A 26,182-nucleotide genomic window follows, 5' to 3' on the forward strand; every position below is an offset into this window, starting at 1 on the left:
TCCAGGGAGAAAAGAGCTAAGACTTTCTGGAATAAGTCCTAAGTCCCAATTCAGCCGTACATAAATTGTTGTAAACGTGTTGGAGTAGGACTGACATTTCAGTGGGACTGTTTCTGCTTAAAACAACATACTTAGGAGCTGTGATGGGTTAGCAGCATCTTTCATGTCTTTTACAAATCCTGTGCTGAAACTTCTGGGAGTCAACTCTACAAGGTTTATTGGATTTCATTATGGATGCATTGATCATGATTTTTTGTTTAGTTTGGATTCTAGAGGCAGAGTTGATGGAAAGGAATTGTTCATGTGCAGTAACATAGAAGAGAAACTGCGTGAAGACCTCAGAGCTGCCTTCCAGTGTCTGAAGGGGGCCTACAAGGATGCTGGAGAGGGACTCTTCATTAGGGATATGTAGTGATAGGACAAGGGGTGATGGGGTTAAACTGAAACAGGAGAAGTTCAGGTCAGAGATAAGCAGAAGCTCTTCCCTGTGAGGGTGCTGAGGCGCTGGCACAGGGTGCCCAGAGAAGCTGTGGCTGCCCCATCCCTGGCAGTGTTCAAGCCCAGGTTGGACACAGGGGCTTGGAACAAGCTGTTGTAGTGGAAGGTGTCCCTGCCCATGGCAGGGGTTGGAACTGGATGATCTCAAGGTCCTTTCCAACCCAACCCATTCTGTGATTGTATGAAAGTTGTGGTTTTAGACACGTGTTTATTAGTTTCTAGTTAATGGCTTCAAAACAGTTTGTCATTGCTGGGATGGAGCCGTAGACCCTGTAATTAATAGTTACATTCAGACTTGAATATGAAAGAATAGTCTATAATTTTCTCAGGCTGTTTCTCAGAGCAACCAGCACTTCTGCTTCTCTCCCAAGCAGTTTATTGTTGAAGCATCCTTTATGCTTTGTTATTAGTGTTTCTTTAAATATAGGTCTAAACAAATTGCTGGATTTTGCTCTCTGTTGTTACATACCCAAATAGTTTCAAGTGATTTGGAGTAACTGGAAGAGTCAAGAAATACTGAAATACTGAAACTGAAGACATAAATTCAGCCTTTATCCTTGTAGTAGATCTGGGAATATGTTGCTTAAGAAAATAATTCAGTTCCAATATGATTTACTTTCTCTGGAAGCTGTTGTGGAACATCATGTCCAAGGGTTCTTTTTAACTCAAAACTTAATGGAACTTTGCTGTGTTTCTTCCCCAAGTGTTACTGGCTGTGATCAGGATGCCCTCGTATCCCACAGTACTTTTTCCAAGTGAAATAAAGGCGCTTTTGTGGCTCTCACACCTCCCTCCACGTCAGGTTTGGTTCAGAACTTGACTGCAGGTTTGTTTTTTGTGGCCACACATCTCTGGGAATTAGAGTTGAAGAGAAATAATCCAAGTCTGGTAAACACCAATGAAACTGAAACGATGCTGAGAAGCAGACTGAGCTTTGTTTTGCTTTGTGCTTATGTTAGTTTTGGTTTTATGTTACCTACTAATAGCCAAGAGGAAGAGACTTGAAGATTCACTTTGACTTATTTTGTTGTCAAGCCTGCACCTGTGTACATACACAGTGTGTATAAGTTTCAAATAAATATTTTAATTCAAATAAATAGAGTAAAAGGATATTTCTTGTTTTAACCTAAAATGAAAGAGAAAAATGGTGGAATCATTTACTCTTAGTAGCTTTCCATTTATATATGGAAATAATTACTTGTTGGCATATTGCTCACCAGAGTTTACTGTTTTTCTACCCAAATTAGATTAAGCTGTTAGAACAAGAAAATGAACACTTGAATCAAACTGTAGCTTCTCTAAGACAACGCTCCCAAATCAGTGCTGAAGCCAGAATGAAAGAAATTGAAAAGGAAAATAAAATCCTTCACGAGTCCATTAAAGAGACCAGCAGTAAGTTAAATAAGGTTGAATTTGAGAAGAAACAAGTCAGGAAAGAACTGGAGCACTATAAAGAGAAAGGGGAGAGAGCAGAAGAACTGGAGAATGAGCTGCATCGTCTGGAGAAGGAAAATGAGCTATTACAGAAGAAAATCACTACCTTAAAAATCACTTGTGAGAAGATTGAGGCCTTAGAACAAGAAAACTCAGACCTGGAAATGGAAACCAGGAAACTGAAAAAGACTTTGGATAGCCTGAAAAACCTCACTTTTCAGTTAGAATCCTTAGAAAAGGAGAATTCGCAGCTTGATGAGGAAAATCTAGAGTTAAGAAGAACAATTGAATCCTTGAAGTGTACAAGCATTAAAGTGGCACAGTTACAATTAGAAAACAAGGAGCTGGAGAGTGAAAAGGAGCAACTTAAAAAAAGCCTGGAGCTGATGAAAGCCTCATTTAAGAAGACGGAACGCTTGGAAGTCAGCTACCAGGGCCTGGACACAGAAAACCAAAGGCTACAGAAAGCCCTTGAAAACAGCAATAAGAAGATTCAGCAATTAGAAAGTGAATTGCAGGATTTGGAGTCTGAAAATCAGACTCTGCAAAAGAACTTGGAGGAGTTGAAGATCTCCAGTAAGCGCTTAGAGCAGTTGGAAAAGGAGAATAAGTTGTTAGAGCAAGAGACTTCTCAACTGGAAAAGGATAAGAAACAGCTAGAAAAGGAAAATAAGAGGCTTCGCCAACAAGCAGAAATCAAAGACAGTACTTTAGAAGAGAACAATGTCAAGATTAGTAACCTGGAAAGGGAAAATAAATCTCTATTTAAAGAAATAGTTGTATATAAAGAGTCGTGTGTGCGCCTGAAAGAACTAGAAAAAGAAAACAAGGAACTCGTGAAAAGAGCCACCATTGATAAGAAAACCCTTGTCACTTTAAGAGAGGTAAAGAGAAATCAGTTACCTCCTGGCACGACCTGTTTGATATGTGAAGAAATGATACCTGTGTGTTTGAAAAAGATCTTGTGTTTTGTAGTTTCTGTGCTTTAATCTGTATACTGATAGCATCCGTAATGGGTACAGTAAGGAAAGTGTTAGACAATCAGAATTTATGCAATAATAATAATCAAATGGAATAATAGAACCATATTACACTTAATTCTGTAAGGTTGCTTGCAGATTGTCACGGAGCCTTTGTTAAATGAATGTTGTTCAGATGCTTCATGTTAGTATTGGTTCTGGCTGAAACCCTTTCTCTTCACTGTAATGTTCAAAACCAAGTTGGAAAGGGAGCTCCTACAGCAAGGAAGGGAGTGAACACCTAGGGTGAAGTCATACTGTAGCTGCAGTGTGATGTCTGGTCTAGCTGAATGGGAAGGAGAGTTACCATTGAGTTATTCAAGTCATGTAGCCGCAAAAGACTCTCGTCTCGGCCCTTCTAGGATTAAGAGTGCATCGTTTTATTTACATGGTAATTCTGACTGTACCTTTCTCTGTGCAAGGACTTGGTGAATGAGAAATTGAAGACTCAACAAATGAACAATGATTTAGAAAAACTGGCCCACGAACTTGAAAAAATAGGCTTAAACAAGGAGCGCCTCTTGCATGATGAGCAGAGCAGTGATGACAGGTGAGGATGTCAGGGCCTACCTGGAGCAGGCAGAAACGAGGCTCTTTTTTACTCATAAAGTAGTTCTACAGACTGGTTTTGTGCATACTCTTGAGATTTTTTTAAAGCACATTGATAGACCCAAATTGGAACTTGCTGTTCTTTGAAATAATAAGGTAGTTGATGTGCTCTTCCATTCAGCTGTCTCTGAAAGAGAGTTGGCACTTTTTGTTTCTTGAAGTCTGTCAGTACATAGAGCTAATGTGTAATTAAAATGCTTTATGTTCAAGTTAGCAGCAGGAGCAGTGGCAGTAAAAGATAATAGAACCAAAGTGGGCTTTTTCCTTCTTGACTGCTTGACTGCTAGAAAGGGTCTTTACACTTTGTCACGCAGTGGTTACCTTAAACTGTCTCACTCTTTCCTTCCACTGTTTCCTTCTAATTCTTCCTACCAAAAGGAAGCTGCTTTCCCACTCAGACTGGTTGGGAAGTGTCCAGTACTTGAGTGTCTCCAAAACTTCATAGTGGCTCAATCACTCTACCACACCTGCCATTATAAAGCAGCTGCTATCCTGACATCTGTTTCTTCTGCTGTATGTTGTGCTCTGTCTTGTCCTGCAGGGATTTAGGGAAAACTTGTGACAGGAGAAGAGCAGACTAGCATGGGCTTCTAGCCAAGCTTTATTTCGGGATGCTATTCAGTTGTGCTATTGAAGAACAAAAGAAAAGCTGCTGTCATGGTCTGTCATTATAACTGATTGTCATGAGCATTTAGATTGATTTTGGGTCTTCTACATCAAAATATCTGTATCTATATCCCCCCCACCACCCAATCAAAATCAGTTTCTCTTTCTTGCTGCCAGTGCTCTGTAGCTGGGGTGGTGCCAGGATCCTGTATGAAGAATCTGTTACCACCTCTTGTTTTGTGCTCGTGTCTTTCATCCACCTTTATCAACTCACAGACCAGAAGTTCTGTCAAGAAAAGTCCCCAGAACTTGACTAGTGAGATCTCTTCTGATTTAAGCATCACTGTGTCGCACGAATGTACCAGACAAAGAACAATCATTGAGCTGGGTTGAAGCTTAAACTGCTTAGATGAAGAAGTCCAGATTGAGCAAGGTTTTCCTAACCCATATTCTAGATTCCAAGTGGTTGGAGTGAGTGCTCCCATAAAGGGAGAGAATGTTGTTCTGTGAAGGTGCTTTTGTAGATTATACTACATGAAAAAATGTATGAGGCTACATCCCCTTTCCAGACAACAGCATTTGTCCTTTGCTAGTGCTCATACTCCTAAAGATCAGCTGGTGTGGGTTCACTTCTCATAGGTGAGCTGGTTTGTGACATTGGGCCATATAACACTGGTGTTTCCTTGATGTTCTACCAAATGATGTTAACATTTGATCTATAAAGTATAATTTGGAAGAAAATTTGGAGTTGCATGTCTCTGGAATGGGGAGTTTCATCCAGCTTTCATTAAATTACAATCCATAAATGAACTTTCAACATACTTCTGGCACATATCATGACCCGTTTCATTTCTTCCTTTGCTTCCAGGTTATCTGTGTGTGGGAATTACACAAACAAGTTGATTTTCATTCCCTCCACATCCCTGTATTTCTTTTCTAATGGGTATTCCTTTTGCAAGGAGCTCCTGCACCTTTTTTGCTGTGTTATGTATTAAGAGCAGAGCCTGGGGGCAGGCATTGCATGCTGATTGACCTGCACTTGGCAAATGTCTGCTGCTGGCATTAGATCTCCTGTAACGTGGTGCTGCTCAGCTGCACTGCGTAAGAACAGCTCATGCCTTATTCTATGCAGATTGCCTTGCAGCAGGAGATAACGCCTGTCTAGAGGGGTGTTCATGGTGAACTGGTTGTCCAGCACTGACCATGTGAAAGCACCACAAAAGCAGATGGAATATTTGATGGTTCGTGATATTTGGCCATCAGGCTGTTTGGGTGTGATGTGTCTGTTCAGCCTGATCCAAGGTGAGGTATGTGGGAAGCAGATCTTGAAGCTTACCTGGGACACTGTTTAAAGCCTATCTTTGAGCTCAGGTTTGTGGCCACATTGTTTTAGATGTGAAGTGATGTGGGCTATGCTACGGTTTTCAGCTTCTCAAACTTCATGTAGAGTTGGAGGTTGTGAATGGGCAATATTTGTTTTCAAAGTGGAAACATGGGTTGAAGTTTTGCTCTGCCACTCTCCTGCCTTTCCATTATTCTCTACTTCCTCAGTCATCCAAAAGGTACCTGGGTTTATTTCCTTATATCATTACATATGTGAGGCATTAGCGATTATTTCATCACGTTCATTATGGCCAAAATGACTTCTCAGTGTATTTTTGGTCTGCCTCTCTCATGTTGGTGATGGGAATTAAAAATGCATTATTTCTCTCTTTTTACTTGGAGAAAGCTGCTTGTGGTTTCTGTTGGATGTTCTTGGTAGCACCTACTACGTCTGATGAGTTATCTTTGATGTGTTTTCCATTTTCTCTTCCCCTTCTAATGGCTGTTGTCTTTAAGCAAACAGATTCATGGATGTTGACCCTAAATCTAAAACAGCCAAATCTCAGTGGAGTTAGAAAATTCATCTTTGATTATGAGGTGTTCAAAAGGAAACTGGGTATTGGCTCTCTGCTATTAGTCTTTTTCCTTCTTTGTTTTCTATGTAATGTATAACTGAATGTATGCTTCAGCTCAAAAAGATGAAACACTGTCTGTTCTACTTGTCATAGACTGCCTACTGTTTCTTGAGTCGATGAGAATTACTTGTCAGACCTTAAAATGCAGGATTCTCATCCTACTACATGATGCTACTGGACAGCTCTCGACTTATTAATCCTCTTACCATTGGTCTTCTGCTCCAGTTCCTGACTAGATCTAATGCTCTTGTCCATTCAGGAGTCTTTTGCAGTCTATTCCTTTCACTAAGCTGATAGATTCTTCAGCAGTCAAGATTAAAAAGGGGGATATTAGTGGTTTGCTTTATTTAATCCTACTGTGGGGAGAAGTGGGATGTTTTCCAGATTCTGAGCACATGTACAGAGAATGAACTGCTTAAAAGTGATTAATGAGCGTGGCTTTTAGTGTTTTCTAAAAAGGAGATAACTGTTCTAAAGGGATATATTCTAAATCTGACCATTCCTCTCCCAAATATGTAATTAGGGGTTTTTAGGTGCCCTAAAATATTATAAATATAGTAAGAAAAATGGCAGCTTTACACACTGGGAGTGGTAACAGTCTTAAAAATAGCAGCAGCTGGGCTGAGCGAGCAATTTGCACACTCATACATCAACTGAGTATGCACCTGCAGAGTGCTGCGTTCATCTCCTTCCCTGCTCCTCCTCTTTGTGAGCCGGCAGGAAATGGAAATTGATGAAAATCTTGCTCTCCAAGTACTTCACATCCTAATTTAGATCAGGTCCCCGCTGGATTCACTGGAGGGGAGCCAGAAAGAAGAGTGCTGTCATCACACACGTGCTAATGATCCAAAGCCAGTGCCCTGCTGCTGTGGCTCAACGGGGCTTTTTGTCCCTCTGATAGGTTTTAAAAGAAAGAAGGATTCAGAAATGGGGTTGACTCTCATGTTCTGGTGTTTTAAACATAGGACTTGCTATCACTCCTGAGGTGTCTTCATGCTTTTGAATAGAGCAACATCCAAGCAGTTTTGCATGTAGCTTTGAGATTACTGTTTCAGAACAGTTTAGAATTGAGATACCTCAAATAATCCTTTAAAATACAGACTTTGTGTGTGTGTGTGTGTGGTGTCATTGACCAGTAGGTACAAGCTTTTGGAGTCAAAGCTAGAATCCACACTTAAGAAGTCTCTCGAAATAAAAGAAGAGAAAATTGCTGCTCTGGAGGCACGTTTAGAAGAGTCAACAAATCTGAACCAGCAGCTCCGTCAGGAACTTAAAACCGTAAGAGAATGGTGATTTCTTTCAATAAGATTAAATTATTCCCATTTCAGTTATTGTTATTTCCACACTCAACCTTGTGTGAGACAACAAAAGGTGGGCACCGTTCAGGTGATGTAAAGCAGGACAAAGGCGTGACTGCATTTTAAGACTGCAGTGGTGCAGGCCCAGTGTTGAAATCACACGAGAAGCTGCTGAGTGTATTCATTGGTCACAGAATGTGTCAGGTGGATGAATAAGCCAAGGCTGATTTGATTTGGGATGTCAGAAGTAGTAATTTTCAATTACGTGTTCTGATCTGAACATGCCATGAGCAGCCCAAGTGGGCTGGTTCAAAACTGAAATGCAGTCTTGTTTGTTGTAGGACTTTATAGTAAGTGGGGGGATACAGCTGAAAGCACCGAAATAAAATAGAAAATAGAGGTCTTTTTCCTTCAGAAACTCATTAGGGTTAAGCTATCCATATCCATAAATATCTTGTACGTCATCTCCCCAGTCACATACAAAGAGCAGATCTACCAACACAGTGATGTAGCACTTTCTGTTCTTTGAAAGACGGTATGCTCATGTAGTCAGTTAGGATGTAGAAAATGGAAAAGGCTGAACCTCATGTAAGTTGTCCTAAATCATTTCAGGTGAAAAAGAACTATGAAGCTCTCAAGCAAAGACAAGAAGAGGAAAGGATGGTTCAGAGTTCTCCTCCGAGAAGTGGGGAAGAAAATCAGTCTGTCAATAAGTGGGAGAAGGAAAACCAGGAAACGACTAGAGAGTTATTGAAAGTTAAAGATAGATTAATTGAAGTGGAGAGGAATGTAAGATGTGTTTTAAATACTACTCTGGTTTAGGTATTTATTGTGAGCTGTTCCAGTAATATAAATGAGAGGATTTTTAAGGAAATATGCAATTTATCACCTACTTTATGATCCAAGCAGAATCTGAATTAAATATAGTTTGTGAAGCAGCTGGATTCTGCTGGATTCTGTTCTGGATTCTGCTGTAAAGCACTTGAGCAGTGTATAGAAGCAAATGTGGAAACCTGAATTTGCCCTTTTGAATCCACAAGTATCTCTAAATCCCTCTTATATGATCTTTGTTTAAATGAGTCATGGAGATTTCTCTACTGTTTCTCCATGGGTACAATATTTGTTACCTATTTTTTCAGTCTTAACCTGTAGTGATAATATTGCTGTGTTACTTGGTTCTACAGGATGATTTACACACTGGAACAGAACTGTAAATCTCTGTGAAGTCATGCTGCTTTGTTTGTTTAGAAGAAACAAACTCTAGTTTAAGTGTTACCTTTGGTTCAGTAAACAGCTTTGAACTCTCATTTTCATTATATTTCCTTTAATGTTCTAAGAATGCCACACTGCAGGCAGAGAAGCAAGCACTCAAGACACAATTAAAGCAGCTTGAGACACAGAACAGCAATCTGCAGGCTCAGATTCTTGCACTTCAGAGGCAGACTGTTTCTCTACAGGAGCAAAATACAACTCTACAAACTCAGAATGCCAAACTGCAGGTAATATTTTCCTGGTCTGCTTTCAAAACTAAAATGAATGCAGAGGGTTTTTTTCACATAAAAGCATTTAAAGCTAATGGCAATAAAGGATTTAAAGGGGAGATTTTGCTTCTGGTACCGACATGGAAAAGAAAATGATGTGCAAATAATCTGCACTACAAGCAGTCAATATTTTGTTTGCTGATGAATAACAACATCTCTAGAAGTCGGTTTTAATCCTTCATGTTTGTCCAATTTAAACTCCTAACTTTATCCTTGGAGTGGAGAAAATTCTCTTATCCAGTCTTCTAAGATATTTTTCTGTTTTATTTCTTTTGTACTTCTGAACTAGGTCAGGGTAATAAGGTGTCCAAAGAGACACATAAAAACTATGTAAGTATGTGAAGATTGAGTTCAGATAATTCAGAGGCAAAGAAATGATGAGTGACCATGGGCATTACAAAAGTGATTGCCCACAGTCTTGTAGCTCTTAGAGCCAAAATTCAGCTGTCATTCCTCATATTTTCAGAGGGTTATTAGATACATAGCTTGTTTTCCTCTCATAAATGAAATATTCTTGTTAATGGATGTAATGCTTTTTTGGAGCTCTGAGAATTAAAACTACTTAGAGAGGGAATTCGAGTCCACAAATCAGCAGAGATAGTAAACAGTGTCAGGAATGATGGAGGATGGATGGAAGTCCAAGAGTGAAGGAGTCTTTAAATGAGTAAACAGTAATGAGTAATGCAGTTTGTGGACGTCTCCAGTTATCCTCCTGCCTGTTTCTGGAGAGCAGGATGTGGTTGTACCACAGATGCACTTTCCATCTACCACACTGAAATCTGGTTAGTGCACTCCCTTTTGTGGCTGGCAAGGCCAGGAATGGAACAGGACAGTGGTGCACGCACTGTGTCTTGTCTAGTCATTAAAAACTAGTGGATGTGGGCATGGAAATGCACCATTTTAATCAGATGAGGACGTATCTCTGGGATTCAGAATTCTTTGAGGGTTTTGTAATACCATTTGTCAAAAGAAATATCTACATGGCTCCTTTTTGTCATGAATTGCACACCAGCACGGGCCTTTCCTATTGCATAAACCTGGAGAATGAATTAACTGCAGGTATGGAAAGTGTTAAGGCAGTGAGTTGGGAGAAGGAAGCATTTTTTGCCTTTATTTTAAATCAAGTATTTTTGTGGTGAGCTTCACCAAGCAATGCAATTTCTGTTGCTGGGAGTGACTGGGTGATGTACACCCAACAGACAGAGAAAGGGAGTTCTTTTCTTCCTCAAATTCAGCTATTTTTGCTCATAGCTTCAGGCATGTTGCAAGACAACTGTCCATGAACTCTGACTCAAAAAGAAAGGTGAAATATGTTCATGAAAATAAAGTGATTTAACTATTAGCTAAATCTGAAGTGCAGACTAAGCTGCTCTACGTGGACTGTGTCAGAACTGTCCTTAGGCAACTGTAATTCTACTGTTCCTTCCAGTTCCTGTAAGGAGCATAGAAGAGAAAAGATGTCTTAAAGGACAACTGGGAATTCTGAGCTACATCAAGCTCGGGCTTCAGTCTGGGAAGTTTCACAGCATACACATGCCATCAGACATTACTTCATTTCCAGTGAAAGGTTCAGCTTTCTCATCTGTAACAAAGAATGCCGCAGTTCCAACAGAAAGGCATTTGTTCCTTAGTAACAGCGTGCACTGGAGTGATAGATTTGGGGTTTTTTCCCTTAATAGATACCCTGAGGGCATTAGAAGCCTCAGTAGTTTGTTTTTTTCATCTCTTGAATAGGAAAGAGAAGGAATCTAGCCTGACACAGGTCAGATGACAAGCATGTTAAGTATCAGCCATTCTTTTAAGATCTCCTATGATTAGTTTAGGTCAAGCTATCCAGAGGCACAGAAAGCTGTTGTTATTGTTTTGGGGTTTTTTTGTCTGTCAGCTGTTGAAGGCTTTAATGTGTTAATAGACATTAATGCTCTTCTGACATAATCAGTGGAGAAACTGTACACCAGCTCTCACAACATGTACATGGTGACCAAGTGACACTACTGCTGTTCGGAGAGAACCGGGAAAGGCAGTTCCTCAGTAAAACAGAATACAGGTGGTTCATTCCAGGTGCTGTTGTTTCATTTCCCTTACTCTCTATTAAATGAATGCTACTGTTTGAAGTCTCATTGTAAAGAATATGTGAGTACAATAAGAATTTTGTGGGAACAATAGAGATTCTGTACAATAAAGACTAAAAAACCCCAAACTATGCCAATATGAAAGTTCATTTTATTTTAGTCATGTCAGGAAAATGTGTGTCTCATCTAGACAGCACTTGAACAGATATTTGAAGGTAAATAATGATTTGGTATCGTCCCCACCATGTCAGTAACTAGAAGGTTGCTAAGATGCTAAGGATTAAACTCAAGAAATCTCTCAGTGGGAGGAGATAGACAAAGATAATCCAGACCGTGGAATTCACTTGCAACTCTTGTCAAATGTCTCTGACTGCAGGTTGAAAATTCCACCCTTAACTCTCAAAGCACATCTCTTATGAACCAGAATGCACAGCTGCTCATCCAGCAGTCTGCTTTAGAAACTGAGACCGAATGTGTGCTCAAGGAGCGCGAGGATCTCAAGTCGCTCTATGATTCACTTCTCAAAGACCATGAGAAACTGGAGCAGCTGCACGAGCGCCAGGCTTCCGAGTACGAATCTCTGATTGCCAAGCATGGGAGTCTGAAATCTGCACACAAAAACCTGGAGGTGGAGCATAAGGACTTGGAAGATAGGTAAATACTAATGGGCATAAGTGAAATGAGGGTCTGCAACTCCGGAGGAAAAGCCACTGTATAACTACTATGAATAAAAGTAGTATTAAATGCAACATTAAGATCTTTAAACTTTGAAACTTTTCTCCAAAATTCCATATTTTCTTGTCATTCCGCAAAAAAGTAACTTAAATATTGTTTTTGCTTGCAGGTACAACCAGTTGCTGAAACAGAAGGTGCAGCTGGAAGAGCTGGAGAAGGTACTCAAGGTAGAACAGGAGAAGATGCTGCAGCAAAACGAAAAGCATGAAACTGTAGCAGCAGAGTATAAAAAACTCCGTGATGAAAATGAAAGGTAAAGCAGAAGTCACATATGGAGTGGTGCATATGGAATATATTACACATAAAATAATACACATATTCACATACAGAATATGTGTATTGGCAGAGCTCTGAGCACTTGCTAGTACATTCGAAGTGTTGCATCCTCTCACATTTCTTAATACCTGATGCTGCAATTGAGGACATTTACAATTCACAGCTTACAGCAGCTCCTCTTGTTGGTCTGTGATACAGTCTTTTTAGAAAGACTGAATAGGAAGAAACCAAACTCAAGCCCACAAAATGCAATTATTATATCCCAAGGATACTTAGTTAGAATCATGGAATCATAGAATAGTTTGGTTTGGAAAGGACCTTAAGATCATCCAGTTCCAACCCCCCTGCCATGGGCAGGGACACCTCACACTAAACCATCTCACCCAAAGGTTGTCCAACCTGGTCTTGAGCACCACCAGGGATGGAGCATTCACAACCTCCCTGGGCAACCCATTCCAGTGCCTCACCACCCTCACAGGAAAGAATTTTCTCCTTATATCCAATCTAAACTTCCCCTGTTTCAGTTCTAACCCATTACCCCTTGTCCTATCACTACAGTCCCTAATGAAGAGTCCCTCTCCAGCATCCCTATAGCCTGCTTCAGATACTGGAAGCTGCTCTGAGGTCTCCATGCAGCCTTGCACATACTGTCTTCAGGAATGGCAGGCCAAGCATGATGCAGCATGGTTGTGAGCTGTAGAGGGAGCAAACCACTCCGCAGGAGTTGCTTAAGGGACAAGATGATTGAGGTTAATACCAATAGGAGTAGAAGCACAGTGGGTGGTGAAGCCCTGCTTGACCCCTGCAACTGAGATACGGCTTGCCATAAGTACTTAGGTTTAACAGTAGTATTTACATAGCATGATACTTCCCCCCTCAAGCAGAGGCATTAAGGTTTGTTCATCTGGCAAAGAGGCTCACAATTAAATGCCTCCTACCTTTGGTGTTGTATGAGGAGGATTAGTAGGGGCTGGAGGTGGTTTTTAGAAAGGGACATGGCCAGGCCCAGCAGGGACAGAGGGAGCCCAGAACCAATGTATGAACATAGAATCATAGAATAGTTAGGGTTGGAAAGGACCTTAAGATCATCAAGTTCCAACCCCCCTGCCATGGGCAGGGACAACTCATCCAACCTGGCCCTGAACACCCCCAGGGATGGAGCATTCACAGCTTCCCTGGGCAACCCATTCCAGTGCCTCACCACCCTAACAGGAAAGAACTTCCTCCTTAGATCCAATCTAAACTTCCCCGTTACCCCTTGTCCTGTCACTACAGTCCCTAATGAAGAGTTCCTCCCCAGCATCCCTATAGCCCCCTTCAGACACAGGAAGCTGCTCTGAGGTCTCCACGCAGCTTCTCTTCTCCAGGCTGAACAGCCCCAACCTTCTCAGCCCATCTTCATATGGGAGGTGCTCCAGCCCCTGATCATCCTTGTGGCCTCCTCTGGACTTGTTCCAGCAGTTCCATGTCCTTTTTATGTTGAGGACACCAGAATTGCACGCAATGCTCCACGTGAGGTCTCACAAGAGCAGAGTAAAGGGGCAGGATCACCTCCTTTGACCTGCTGGTCACGCTCCTTTGGATGCAGCCCAGGAGACAGTTGGCATCATTGCCAGAGTTTGGATTGTTCCTATTAATCACTGGTTTGTGTTGGGAAGAAATTTTCACTCGTTTGTAGGATTCCTGTATTTTGAAAAGTGGGATCTTACAAGCAGTTGTGATGTCTGCATTTAGGAATCCTGCTTTATTTTTAACCATACAGAGAACATACAGAGTGGTTGGCTTAAATCAGAATGCATACCTAGGAAAGTTAGACTGAGATGACTTGCCTCCAGTGTGTGAAAGCAACAAACAGTTATATGGGTTCTACGGAGTAGCAGAGAGCTGCTCCATAGAGAAGTGTCATTACCCACATGAGTACGCTTCCTTCTATCTGCATATATTCCTTTATGATGTCTTTTAATTCCAGGCTTACTCACACCTACAGTCAGCTCTTGAGAGACAACGAAGTTCTCCAAACAGACCATAAGAATTTGAAAACGCTATTGAACAATTCCAAACTAGAACAAACACGATTAGAAGCTGAGTTTTCCAAACTCAGGGAACAGTACCAGCAACTGGATATTACGTCGACAAAGCTAAATAATCAGTGTGAGGTATGTGGGAATTATGCTATTTATCATGACTGGTATCACTGTAATATTCATAGAAATGTATTTTTAGATTCATAAAACCTTATGAAGTGCTTGAGAATTAATCACTGGGTTTATAGATAATGAAGTGGGTCTGAAGACATGAATTTGCCTCTTGTGCAGGCAATACAAAAACTGGGGCTCGTGTTAGGTAAACTGATTTAAGTTATTTAAAGCCTCAAAGAGGGTTTTATCAATTGAGTCATGGTATAGTTTTCTGTTTGATTTGAGTCCCTTCATACACCTCAGTTTTCTTGATAATCTCATTCTCTGTGTGTAAATATGCTCACATATATATGCATGTACCATTTCATGTATTTTAACAGCTGCTTAGCCAGCTTAAAGGAAATCTGGAGGAGGAAAACAGACATCTACTAGATCAAATTCAGACATTAATGCTACAGAATAGAACATTACTTGAGCAGAATATGGAAAGCAAGGATCTCTTCCATGTAGAGCAAAGGCAGTACATGTGAGTCTTTAAAACAATGAAATTATTGTCTTTAGGGCAGTTACCGTAATACTTCTTTAAAGCTTCTGTTTCATATAGAAATCAGCATTCTGAAATGTGCTACTTCTGAAATGTTTCTCTTTTTAAAAGACAAATGTAAATTATATATGAAAAGCAGATAAACTGCAAGCACACTTCTGGTTCTGAAGGCTCAGTGCAACTGTGTTCACTGCTGATGATGCAGATGAGGACTAAATATGTTACGCATTCCTCATTGTGCTGCAGGCGAAGTTTCTGGGTTCATTTGAATTTGAGGGAGAAAGTGCCTGACTAAATAATTCTTTTAGAGCACTTTATTATTCTTCAAAAAGGGGGAAAGTTCTGTTGTGTAATAAAAGCAGATGGGGTTTTTTTCAAGTTTATATCATAACATTAAACGTAAGACTGTGGTTTGCTGTATCTTTCCTGAGTTTTCAGTCAGAAACATGTCTTACACAAGAATTCCTCGTAAGTGACACCTTTGAGAGAGCAGCTATCTAAAGGAACGTGCTACTCACCTGTTACACATGCATTTTTGAGGCATGCATTATCATTGGTTTCTGTTAACAGCGACAAGCTGAATGAATTACGGCGACAGAAGGAGAAATTGGAGGAGAAGATAATGGATCAGTATAAATTCTATGAGCCATCTCCACCAAGAAGGTACTGATGAGCATGATCTAAGCACAGGTCTAAGCCATGGCATGCCTGTTCTGCTCCAGCTGAAAATCAAGATCTCTTTAAACTTCAGGGGAGCAGAATCATGTCTGCGTTAATGCTTACAAAGCAGGAAGAGTCTGGAGGTATGAGTGATGTATCAGTAATGCCATCGATGTGCTGTGTCATTGGTAACAGAAGGGGCAACTGGATCACTCTGAAAATGAGGAAGCTGATAAAGTCCAAGAAGGATGTTAACAGAGAGCGCCTCAAGTCCATGACTCTTACACCCACCCGCTCGGAGTCCAGTGAGGGCTTCCTGCAGCTGCCCCACCAGGACAGTCAGGATAGCTCCTCTGTGGGCTCCAACTCTCTGGAAGATGGGCAGACCTTGGGCACCAAAAAGAGTAGCAGTGAGTACTGCAAACCATTTGTTTTTCTATTAATAATCCTTGGCTAAATGTGTTTCTGATGTGATTAAAAGTTAAGAGGTGCTGGAAAAGGCTCTGTGTTTTGGAGGATTTAAGTCTTTAGGAATGAAGCCTGAATTCATTTATTAATGACAGGTTTATACCAACTTCTTGTAAACTCCTTGAGTGTTTGGGCAGGAACTAGTTCTTAGCATATCTTCAGCTCTAAATACTAAAATGCATTTACAGTGCTGGGATAAGCTGAAGCAGGCTCTGTTCCTGGGTCAGGTGAGCAGAATCCTGGGTAGAATGTCCGATGCCACCACTAGAACCCTTTTCTGTTTGTCCCTCTTGTCCCAGCATGAACCTTTCCCTTTGCCTTGGAAGTGCTTTCCAAGCTGTGGCTGTGCTACCATCCTTTAGCTGCCAAATAGATCTGTCTGGAGGTGTTTGTCCAGCATCTCACAAAGCCAGTGATGAAGAACTTTTATACTGTTTCAATAGGCAATAGGAAGAGGCAATTTATAGACATAACCTGTTAAGAAGCCTAAAGGCTGGAGTTAAGGGCTGAGGGAGACTGAGGAGGGTTACAAAGGGGGGGGGATAGATCCAGTATGCCAGACACAATTTGCTCTCCTTTCAAGAGCCCAACAGCTGTCACGTTAGGATGCCCGTTGTAAAAGGCCACATTCTGTGCAGTGTGTCCATTTATTATCTATATTTGTTGTAATCCACTCGTGGCATGAATCATGAACTGCCCAATTTCTCCCAGCTTGAGCGATAATACTGCAGCCCCCTTATCAGGTTGCAGTGATTCCCTTTAATAGTTACGCACCAAAAGCATTTTGGCTGTGCATGTAAAAGCATCAGGCTGCGCGTGTGTTAACAGTCACTTTTGCAATGCTTTTATAAATGTGACGTCTTGGGTTTCAGAAGACAGCAGATTGGTATCCTGGCTTCTGTGCCAGCTCTGAATTTGCTGTGTTAGAAATGATTGGTGCCATGATGATGCATTTTTTCTTCTGTACTTCTTGCAGAAGCTTAGTCAAAGCTAAAACCCACTATGTCAGGGGAGCTAAAAATCCAATTTGTGAGTACCTTTCAATAACTGAAGACAATAGTAAGTTTGAGGTTACATTTTACCACTTTCTTGCTAACTTGGCTCTTTTCAGTGAGGGTCTGTTAAGGTTCCAAACAGGTACTTTTGAACTGAAATGAGTAACTGTTGCTTTTACATCTCAACTGAAGTCTTGTGGAACTCGGGAGCGGCTGAAGCTACAGTGGATGTGTTTGCAAGTGTGTTAGTTTGAATCCAGAGTGTGCATGCTTTGGTTCAGACCATCCACATCCGTGTCAGTGATTTCATGTTCTGGAAGGGCTCTTGTGTGTGACAGTTTTCTCTGCATGATACTTGGGACCTTGTAGTGTGCAGTTACCTCCTGGTGGAGCCACGGTTGAAGTTACCATGGCTGATCCTCAGAGAGGTTTGAAGTTCTTCAGACCTCATTAATTTCTGCTCCATGGACTTTGTTCATGTTCCCCTTCATCCCAGTGTATTTATCCATACACTGGAAGGGCTGATCTAGTCCCAGATCCTAACCTCCCTCCATTACACATCACCATGGAAACCAGTTTTTGATAGAATTTGGAGGACTGATGTGCCAATTCAGTGCTGACAGTTTGCATCTCACGAAGCAGGGGAGTATCTTGGTGTGAGGTACCAGTAACGGTGCACATTTTGCACTCTGTTTCTCCTGCTTTAAGAACAACTGTAAATCCCAAATACCAGCACACTGTGGCTTTCTTTTCTCTAAGAAGTGGCTTGGCAGTAGCAGCTTCCACTGAAAGAAGCTACAAGAAAGAGAAAACCTCTTAAGATGCTGCCTGTCCACGCATGTGCTCAGGTGTTGTAGCTTTCCACACTGGTTGAAGGTAGTTTTGGGTATGGGAAGAGACAGGTTCTATTGCAGCCTGATCCCCTGTGTCTGGGAATGGAGGTGGTTCCAAGGGAAGCAGCTAACATTCCCCATGTGGCAGTCACTGGCACACATCATGGTGTTCTCCAAAGCCAGAGGACAGAGTAGCTGACGTGAAGCGAGCTGTGTAGGTTTCCTACCTCATATCCCCTGTCACAGAAAGCAGGAGGAGATCCTGACTCCAAACTGAACTATGCTGCTACTAGCACTGCTGGTAGATGGGTTCTCTGGGTGAGATCTGTGGATTTTCTGCTTTGGAAGCTGGTGATGGAGGCTGCTTTCCTGCTGCAGGACACTTTCTGATGCAGGTGTTTTTCAAGAGACCTTGAAACACTCATCTTACAGAGACAGGTGATCTAGGAGCAGCAATCAGGTTACCCTGTTCTGCAGAGACCACAGGCCCTGAGGTCTCAGAGTGCTCAAAGTCCTTTTGGGTCTTGAGGTGCTCTGGAAAGGAGGGGAGGACACATCGTGTCATAGTGGTAGTATGACTATGCTGCACAGAAGTAGTATATTGGGCTCCATTTTGTGCTACCAAAGCATTCAGAAGATGCCTGCCTAGCATTTCCTTGTGGCAGGAACAAAGTGATTGGAGGATTTGAATACCGTCCATACAGAATTCCCCAAGAGTATTTCTGGCAACGGGTAGGAAGATTGCAAAGCAGGAGGTTTCCTGATCAGTGGAGGAATTCCGCAGTACTCATCAGTCATTCTGAGCTCAGGAAGCAAGAACATGTTCATAGAATGCTGAAAAGAGAAAGAAAAGCTGAGGAACTGGAGGTTTTTGAGTAGCTGCTGACTATGACAGATGCAGTCTTTCTGCCTTCCTGGCTTTAAAGCCTGGTGGAATAAAGGTGTAAAGAGCTCAAGTTGCCTAGGGTAGACTGTGCTGCCTGTTTGCTCCTGCTGTAGCTTGGCCAGTCCAGTGGTTCTGTGCAGGATGCTTCTTCAGTTGTATTCTATGCAGAATTCCCTTAGGTAACTGCTCCGCTCCAGGAGGTTGCATTTTGCCAAGGGGCAGGTTTTGATGGATGATTTTCAGGACAGCCATAGTTGCAGTGGAGTTTTCTCTTTGGTGCAGTTGCTCAGAGCCATAAATCAACCCTCTGGGAGGTTTCTGTGTTAATGAACCAGAACCGCAGGTGACTTCAGCGAGTCTTGAACATCCTCTGTGTGCTTTTTAGTAAGGTTTGGGTGGTCGTTTTTAATGAAGAGGGATCAGATATCTATAAAGCATTATAGAGTGATGGGGGGGGGGGGGTGTCTGTAAAGGGTTAGAAGGCACAAAGAATCATGTTTCACCATGATGGCATAAAGTAGAGCAGGGTTGCCTCTTTGGTTTGATGGGATTAATGCTAAACCTCATTATTTACCTGTTAAAAGCCTAGTCTGATGCTGTGCCTCATGCTCCTTTGGCAGGGTTCTATATACTGTTAGATACCCGACACACATCTCCTTTGTGGGAGGTTCAGCAGTGCCTCTGCTGTTTATGAACCAGGCAGCATCCATGTTTGTGTTGGTTTTGGCTTATTTCCTCAGGGTCTACAAGAGCAGGAAAGCTTTATTGGTCTCATAAAACCCAAACCAAAATAACTGCTTATTTTGGAGTACATAGAACTATATGTACATGATAAAATATATTTGTATAGATTATATATACCCAAATACTGTATACTTCTGTAGTGGATAATTCACTAAGTGCAAACACAGAATAATAGGGACATTGGAACTATGGATCCCTCTCCAGTATAGATGGAGAGGGAGATGTCCTTCTCTTTCAGGGTGGTTCGTGTGCACTTACACACGCATATGTACATATATAAAGCTCTAAAAACCAAACTGCTACATAACAAACTGCTGGTAGTGCAGAAACCCAGTGTAAATGACAAAGTATGTGTCCCAAGAGTGACTTGAGGGAGATGAAGTGAGCAGATCTTGGGCTGATAGACTGGGCTTTCAGACCTGCGTAAAGGATGCTGGTCGGTAATTCCATGATGGATTTCCTTATGGATCTTTCCATGCCAGTCATTTGCATGTGGCTCCTGTGTGCTTGGCAGCTGGCTGACACCTCTATCTGGTGATTGAAAAAGCAAGTGTTACTAGTGCAGAAGAGCTGAATCTAAGCACTAGATTCACTTGGACTTCCCCCTCCTCTATCTTGCAATACTATTTGTAATTTTAACTCTCTTTTCTGGTATTTTATATATATTGAATAGATCCCAGTTTTCTCTTAGCCCTCCCAAAATGTTACAGCAACACTCACATTTGGATTTAATTCTTCTATTTTTCTCTAAATCTCCTATTTCAGCTAAAAGATTTGGTCAATCCCATTCCAGCCCATAAACCTTGACTTTCCTTTTCCTGTTAGAGATTTGAAGTGGATTACTACAATCACTGCACACAAGCAGTAGATTGAACATCAGGTCCGTGTCATATTCCAACAAGACAGTAGATAACCAAAGTCATCAGTTAGCACACAGTGTAGCACATGAAGCCTGATAATGGATTGGGTCCTTTTAGAGATGCAGGGCAAGGCATTACAGGAGTGCTTAATCTCAAACAGTAATGGTGTGGACAGATTTTAAAGCAGAATTTGGACTTAGTTGCTTTCATTTTAAGCTTTTTTTTTGCTTCACATTTTCTTTATGTTCAAGAAATGTTATTTTTCACAGGAAAAGCTAGATAATCCTTAATTTCTGTAAGTCTGCAAAGTTACCTTTATGTTTTCCAAGAGCTTGGCACTTAACTTTCAAACTGTATTACATCTTCACCATTATCCTCAGTGCATTTCTGAGGTTGTTAAGGTTTTCCTAGTGTAGCTTTCACGTTTCAGTGTAGCTTTCATGTGTCATTGTCACGCAGAAGCATGAGAACGATAGCGTGTAGCGTAGCTTAAACTCAGACATTCATTTCTGTCCTTAGTTTCAACATTTAACTTCCATCTGTTCTTCTCCCCTTTTTTCTTTCATTTCCCTGTTTCCGTTTTTCCTCATGCTATGACATTAAAGTGGTTGCACTGAAAAGACTGCCCTTTTTGAGGAACAGACCGAAGGAAAAAGACAAAATGAAGGCCTTCTACCGTCGCTCCATGTGTAAGACTTTCTGACAGTTCAGCTTCTTCTCAATGGCTACACTGGCTTCCATTACTAATTTTTCACTAACCTCTCCCTGGACTGCGCTGTATTTTACCTCCTCTTTTGCAATGTGCAAGTCCTGCTACAATACAAGGAGCTGGAGCTTTTCCCTTTTTTTTTAAACCTTGGCACTGAATACTTTATATATGTGAACACACACCCCCCCCCATACTATACCCACACTATACACACACATGCACATACATATATATATTCAGTGCATTGTGACTGCATATATTTGTATACATAGTTGTCTATATACGCATGTCTCTATGTGTATATAAGCTGACAGTGCACTGTGTTAAACTAAGTAGCTGCAAATCACACATTTCATAAGCCTTTTGTTAAGCAATCACTGTAATCTTTTGTTTAAAGAAAGGGTAGAAGATAGTGCGAGGCTCTGTGGTGGTCTGTCACTCTTCAACCATCCATCAGTTGTTGTTGTTGCCGAAGTGTTTGTATTGAGTGGATTTATTTGGGTTCCCAATGAGGGGTGGACAATTTTCCCTAGTTATAGTGCAGCGAAGGGGAATATCATCAGATGTCATCTTTTCCAGACCCTTTTATTTGTTGTGATGTGAAATCCAGTATCCCTGCAGTAACCTGCACTGTACAAGGATCCCGTATCACTGTTGACATCATGTTGTATTACACCTTTGCCCATTTTATCCTTCTCCATTCCATTTTCTCATTGCAAACAGTGAATCAAAGCTTCTAACACGCATACTGCAGCGCAAGCATGGCAATTATATGTAATAAAAGCAGTTTTAAGACCCATACTGAGCTGAAAGGAGTCGCTTGCCTTACCTCACTCCCCACTCATTGAGCTGATTGCATGTCATAACACGGATGATCTTGTGCTTGTATCTTCCAGTATTCAATGTGCTTTAATGCTTAGAAAACTGTCCAGCGTTTTGCAGTACAAAATAAGACCAGAAGCGAATACATTGACCACGCTGATCATTTGCTTTCATTTGCATCCCAGCCATGAATGACCTGGTGCAGTCCATGGTCCTAGCAGGAGGACAATGGACAGGTAGTTCTGAGCATCTGGAGGGTCCTGATGATATATCTGCGGGTAAAAGGAGGAAGGAGTTGGGAGCTATGGCCTTCTCTACTACAGCTATCAACTTTGCAGCTGTCAACTCTTCTGCAGGCTTCAGATCCAAGCAGTTGCTAAATAATAAAGGTATAGGTAGAAGCTTTTTGCACCGTGACGTGACTGTGTGTAACAGCAATTTCGTGTCCATACTGGGTTTACTTCTATTTTAAGTTATTCCACAGAAAGCAACTTCAGTAAATTGAGTTGCAGTGCCAAGATGCGGCATAGGTTTAATAACTGTAGTTATATAAAGTGTTGGTGGGGTTTTCCTACAGCGTGTTACCTAAGTAAAACTGGATCGGTTTGAAAAATGCCTCAGTATGTTTTACATATTTCAATAATCATTTCATTTTACATCTTCTTTTATGTCTCTGTGTATAGATACCACATCCTATGAAGATGTAAGTCCACAAGGTATTAGTGATGATTCTAGTACAGGATCGAGAGTTCATGGTAAGAGGTGAACTTTAACTAGCTGAATTAAGGATACATTATGTATGTGAATGTTAACCAACTTTGCAAGGAAGAGTGAATGGCATGGTTAGAAGTGAGCATGCTTTCTGTGATTTGCCTCTCTTGAATGTGTAGTCTCATTTCTTCAGATTGTTCTTTTCTTTCTTAACTACTACATCAGATATTCTGTAGATATTCTATCTCGTAGAAAGTATCTATGAAGTGCATCTGAACAGGATCAAAACATTTTCCCTTTAAGAATTCATTTGGAGTTAATAGTAAAAGCAAAGAAGTTATGATTTCCATCCTAAAAGCCGTTTTAAACGCAAATCTGAATCTGGCCTGATTATTCAAACGTTTCTCCTTCGGTGAAACCTAAATTTGCCATGTATTTCATACAGCCATTTCCTTCAAGCCACGCTTGAAGTGAAAGCTGCGATAGAGTATGTAGCAGTGAAGCTTTACTACTGAAAATGAGCAGGAGCACAGACCTTTCTGGGGACAGTAACAGCGCGTTTCCTTGTGTTGCATAGGAGTGCAGGCCGTTATCTGTGCAGATGCTCTTGCTCCTCCTGTCGGTGGCATTTCAACTCTGTGCAAGGTTCCTTGTCAAATCTGTTGTAAGTGACCTGCTCACCAGCCGCTTGCTGCACGCCCTTCACCTGCACCCCCTGGTTTCCCACTAACCAGCCTGGTTCAACTCTAAACATGCACTCTGTTTCTCTATTTCTCTTTTCCTCTCCCTTGTACCTTTACTATTCCTGTAGTGCCCTTTCCTAAAGTGTCCTCTTGGGCTGCCTGGAAATCCCTTCGCTTTCTGATGTGTAAGAAACCACTTTGTTGGCAATGGGCATGCTCAGCCTGTGCAGTAGTGCATGATCCTGCCTCTGAGCATTCTGTGAGCAGAATGTGGAGGTGCCGTGCTGCCCGCTAAAACTTGGTTCCTCATCGTGTCTCCTCATTTCCCATTTAGCTTCCAGACCAGCCAGCCTTGATAGTGGCAGAACATCCACTAGCAATAGCAATAACAATGCTTCGCTCCATGAAGTCAAAGGTATGCTGTAGGTGAATTCACATACGTGCTTCATGTCCATTGTTTTCTCTGTAAGATCATCTATTATAGGTTAACATAAGTAAAAAATAGAAGAATTCGCACTAAGCACCACAGATTGATTTTGTTTAGGTGTTTTATAGCCTTTATTCCTCAAATTAGGAAAGGATACTTAATATAACTCACGGTTTTTGTAAATATTAAAGGGGTGATATTAGTGCATAAGTTACAAACCATTGTAAACCAAACCTAACCCAAGGAAGCAGGTTACAAAATAAGAACTCCCCCAAATTCCTTTAAAATGGCTCATTTGGAAGCAAAGAATTGCCCCATTATGTTTTTTTTTAATCCTAGCATCCTACTGCTGTAAAGCTCTGTGTGTAACACACAAACTGGACAAAACAGCGGCTGAAATACCAGCCTGTCGTCATCTGTGTTTGTTTCTAAAGGATGGATAACATCCCTGGATTTATAAATTTCATAGATCACGAGTCCTGAGACATTTTTGGTTATAATGGGAATAATAATCTCTAGCTGGAGACCATTGGACGTACTAGACTAGAATGCTGCCAACTCAAGACTTTGTTTAATACTGGTGGTTTGCATTTATTAAACAGTATCAGATTGGAAGCTCAGAGGTGAAGGCCAGCTTGAGATTTGGATTAGTTTTATTAGCTTCCTGGTTTTATTAGTTTAATTTGTGTCTGTTCCATGAGTCTTCGGGGTTCCCCTCGCCCTGTTTTCTGTACAGCATTGGAAAACTTGTACTCCAAAGTTAATTTCACTCCTTGGGAATAACACGGCATAGGAAATACTTGATGATTCATCAGTATTTTTGAAGCAATTCACAATTACTGAGCAATAAAAAGAATTGGTGCTGTGCAATTCATCTTGCATTGAATGCCGTGTGCTTCCTTTAGGCCACAGTTGTCAGAAACTAGAAGTAACAGCAGAAGCTGTGGGAGAAGCAGCATTCCTAAATTGTCCTCATTGAAGAGCTGTGTTTAAGAGAACATTTTCTGTCCATTCCATGCTTTGTATTTCATTTAATGTAAAACTCATTACTGATACAGTAGAGCATGTGCCTCACAGCGATGCTGAATAAGAAGGGGGCTCCTCTTTAGCCCCCTGGAATATGATGTTACATAGGTGGAGGCCCAGATTATAAGTGAGAGGTTGGGGTTGTATTCAGAAACCCCGATGATGTTTAAAGGGCTGTAAGAGGTAAGTCAGGGGAGTGCAGTTGTGTTAATCTGCTTGGTTTGAGTAAGAAAGGACAACTGGCCTTAGTATTTTAAGCTGGATTTAGTATTTTAAGTGGAGTTTGTTAACTGAATCTGATACTGTTCCAGATGTGAGTTTGGTTGTACTGTTCAACAGCTCCCATATATTCCTATGGAATCACTGAATGCCGTTTGCCCCAAAGCAGGTGCAATTCACAATCAGAGCAGGCCCCAGAGCCACAGCAGCGGGGAGTTCAGCCTGCTGCACGAGCACGAAGCGTGGTCCAGCAGCAGCAGCAGCCCCATTCAGTACCTGAGGGGTCACACGAGGTCTAGTCCTGTGCTGCAGCAGAGAACGCCCGAGATGCTGGATGCTCGTGGCAGGCACCTCAGGACGGGTTCCCCTGGCAGTGAAGTCGTGACCCTGCAGCAGTTTCTGGAAGAGAGCAACAAGAGTTCCTCCAGCGAGGTTAGTTTAATGGAGTGAGTAGAGTGGCTGTAAACTGTGTGGAGTTACTGGCTGCGTCTACATCTACATTAAGGAGTGGTGTGGACTGCATCCCGATAAACTGCACTCACTGTATTGCACACAAAATCAGTTGGGGTTTTGCAGCTTCACTCTTTCTGGGTTACTGAATCAGGGAGGAAAAGTCCATCTCTGCACAAAACTGAGACCTGGTGCACTCACCAGAGCTCAGGTGAAGGCCACACACTCAGAGTAGCTTTACTTCCCGTTCACCTCTTGTCCGCAGTAAGCGGATGATGCTTTACTTCATTCCCTGAGGAGAGGCTCTTGTCTGCTTCAGATTCATCTTTTAACTAGGCAGAAAAATAAAGAGCTTGGAGCTCATTGAAATCTGAGAGGAATAAGGCAAAGAGAATGTTTCTTTCAATTGGTGGCAGTTTGTTAGAAGCCCAAAGTCCCTTAGTATTCCAATTGCTTCTTCACCAGTTCTTGAGTAGTAGAGATGTCCAAAAGCCAGAAGAGCTGTAGGATAAAGCAAGCCCGTTACTGTGACTAGGCCCTGCCCTGAGAGAGGACCAGAATCCATCTGGTTTTAATGCCACAGTTGAAAATGAAGAACACACGTTCACATCTGAATCGATTGGGGAAGTAAGTCAGAGGTTCCAGACTTGGATCTGGAACTGAGTTCATGGATTTTTGCTAGATCCTTCCAATGACCTCTCACCTGTGGAGTCCCTGACAAGGATTTTGGGATTTGAGCATTAGACAATACTCTTCTGGCAACAGAAGCAGCAGAAACCCCCGAGTCATCCGTCCACTGCTGTTCGTGTATCACAGACCCGTTCACAGCATCACAAAACCATTCAGGCTGCAGGGAGATTCAGGTCTCTTTCCAGTCTTCTGCCAGAGTATTTCCTTAATGCTTTTAGCTGAATTCTTCCCAAATTGACTCTTTCAAGAAACAATGGGAAGCTCTCTGGTC

The 26,182-nt window shown here is 41.6% G+C and overlaps 1 protein-coding gene across 18 annotated transcripts in view; it reads left to right on the forward strand.

Annotated features, from left to right (window-relative positions):
• The window catches only part of CCDC88A (coiled-coil domain containing 88A), an 82,033-nt gene that overhangs the window by 49,094 nt on the left and 6,757 nt on the right, over window positions 1-26,182 (forward strand). For 3 of the 18 annotated variants that reach the window (XM_061461690.1, XM_061461676.1, XM_061461687.1), the window contains 18 exons: window positions 1,746-2,816; window positions 3,374-3,501; window positions 7,261-7,402; window positions 8,035-8,211; window positions 8,760-8,921; window positions 11,412-11,689; window positions 11,880-12,023; window positions 14,016-14,202; window positions 14,565-14,710; window positions 15,299-15,391; window positions 15,584-15,798; window positions 20,780-20,863; window positions 21,891-22,094; window positions 22,389-22,460; window positions 22,994-23,080; window positions 23,228-23,284; window positions 23,434-23,514; window positions 24,938-25,203. In XM_061461690.1, the coding sequence (XP_061317674.1) occupies window positions 1,746-2,816; window positions 3,374-3,501; window positions 7,261-7,402; window positions 8,035-8,211; window positions 8,760-8,921; window positions 11,412-11,689; window positions 11,880-12,023; window positions 14,016-14,202; window positions 14,565-14,710; window positions 15,299-15,391; window positions 15,584-15,798; window positions 20,780-20,863; window positions 21,891-22,094; window positions 22,389-22,460; window positions 22,994-23,080; window positions 23,228-23,284; window positions 23,434-23,514; window positions 24,938-25,203 (3,594 nt within the window). The remainder of the gene's footprint in view (window positions 1-1,745; window positions 2,817-3,373; window positions 3,502-7,260; window positions 7,403-8,034; window positions 8,212-8,759; window positions 8,922-11,411; window positions 11,690-11,879; window positions 12,024-14,015; window positions 14,203-14,564; window positions 14,711-15,298; window positions 15,392-15,583; window positions 15,799-20,779; window positions 20,864-21,890; window positions 22,095-22,388; window positions 22,461-22,993; window positions 23,081-23,227; window positions 23,285-23,433; window positions 23,515-24,937; window positions 25,204-26,182) is intronic. The other 15 variants (XM_061461692.1, XM_061461682.1, XM_061461693.1 and 12 more) reach the window with 13 other exon arrangements.

This window comes from Pezoporus flaviventris, unplaced genomic scaffold, assembly GCF_033815535.1.
Source record: "Pezoporus flaviventris isolate CSIRO_AGI_PZ_B2104156 unplaced genomic scaffold, CSIRO_AGI_Pfla_v1 ptg000031l, whole genome shotgun sequence".
Taxonomy (NCBI): Eukaryota; Metazoa; Chordata; class Aves; order Psittaciformes; family Psittacidae; genus Pezoporus; species Pezoporus flaviventris.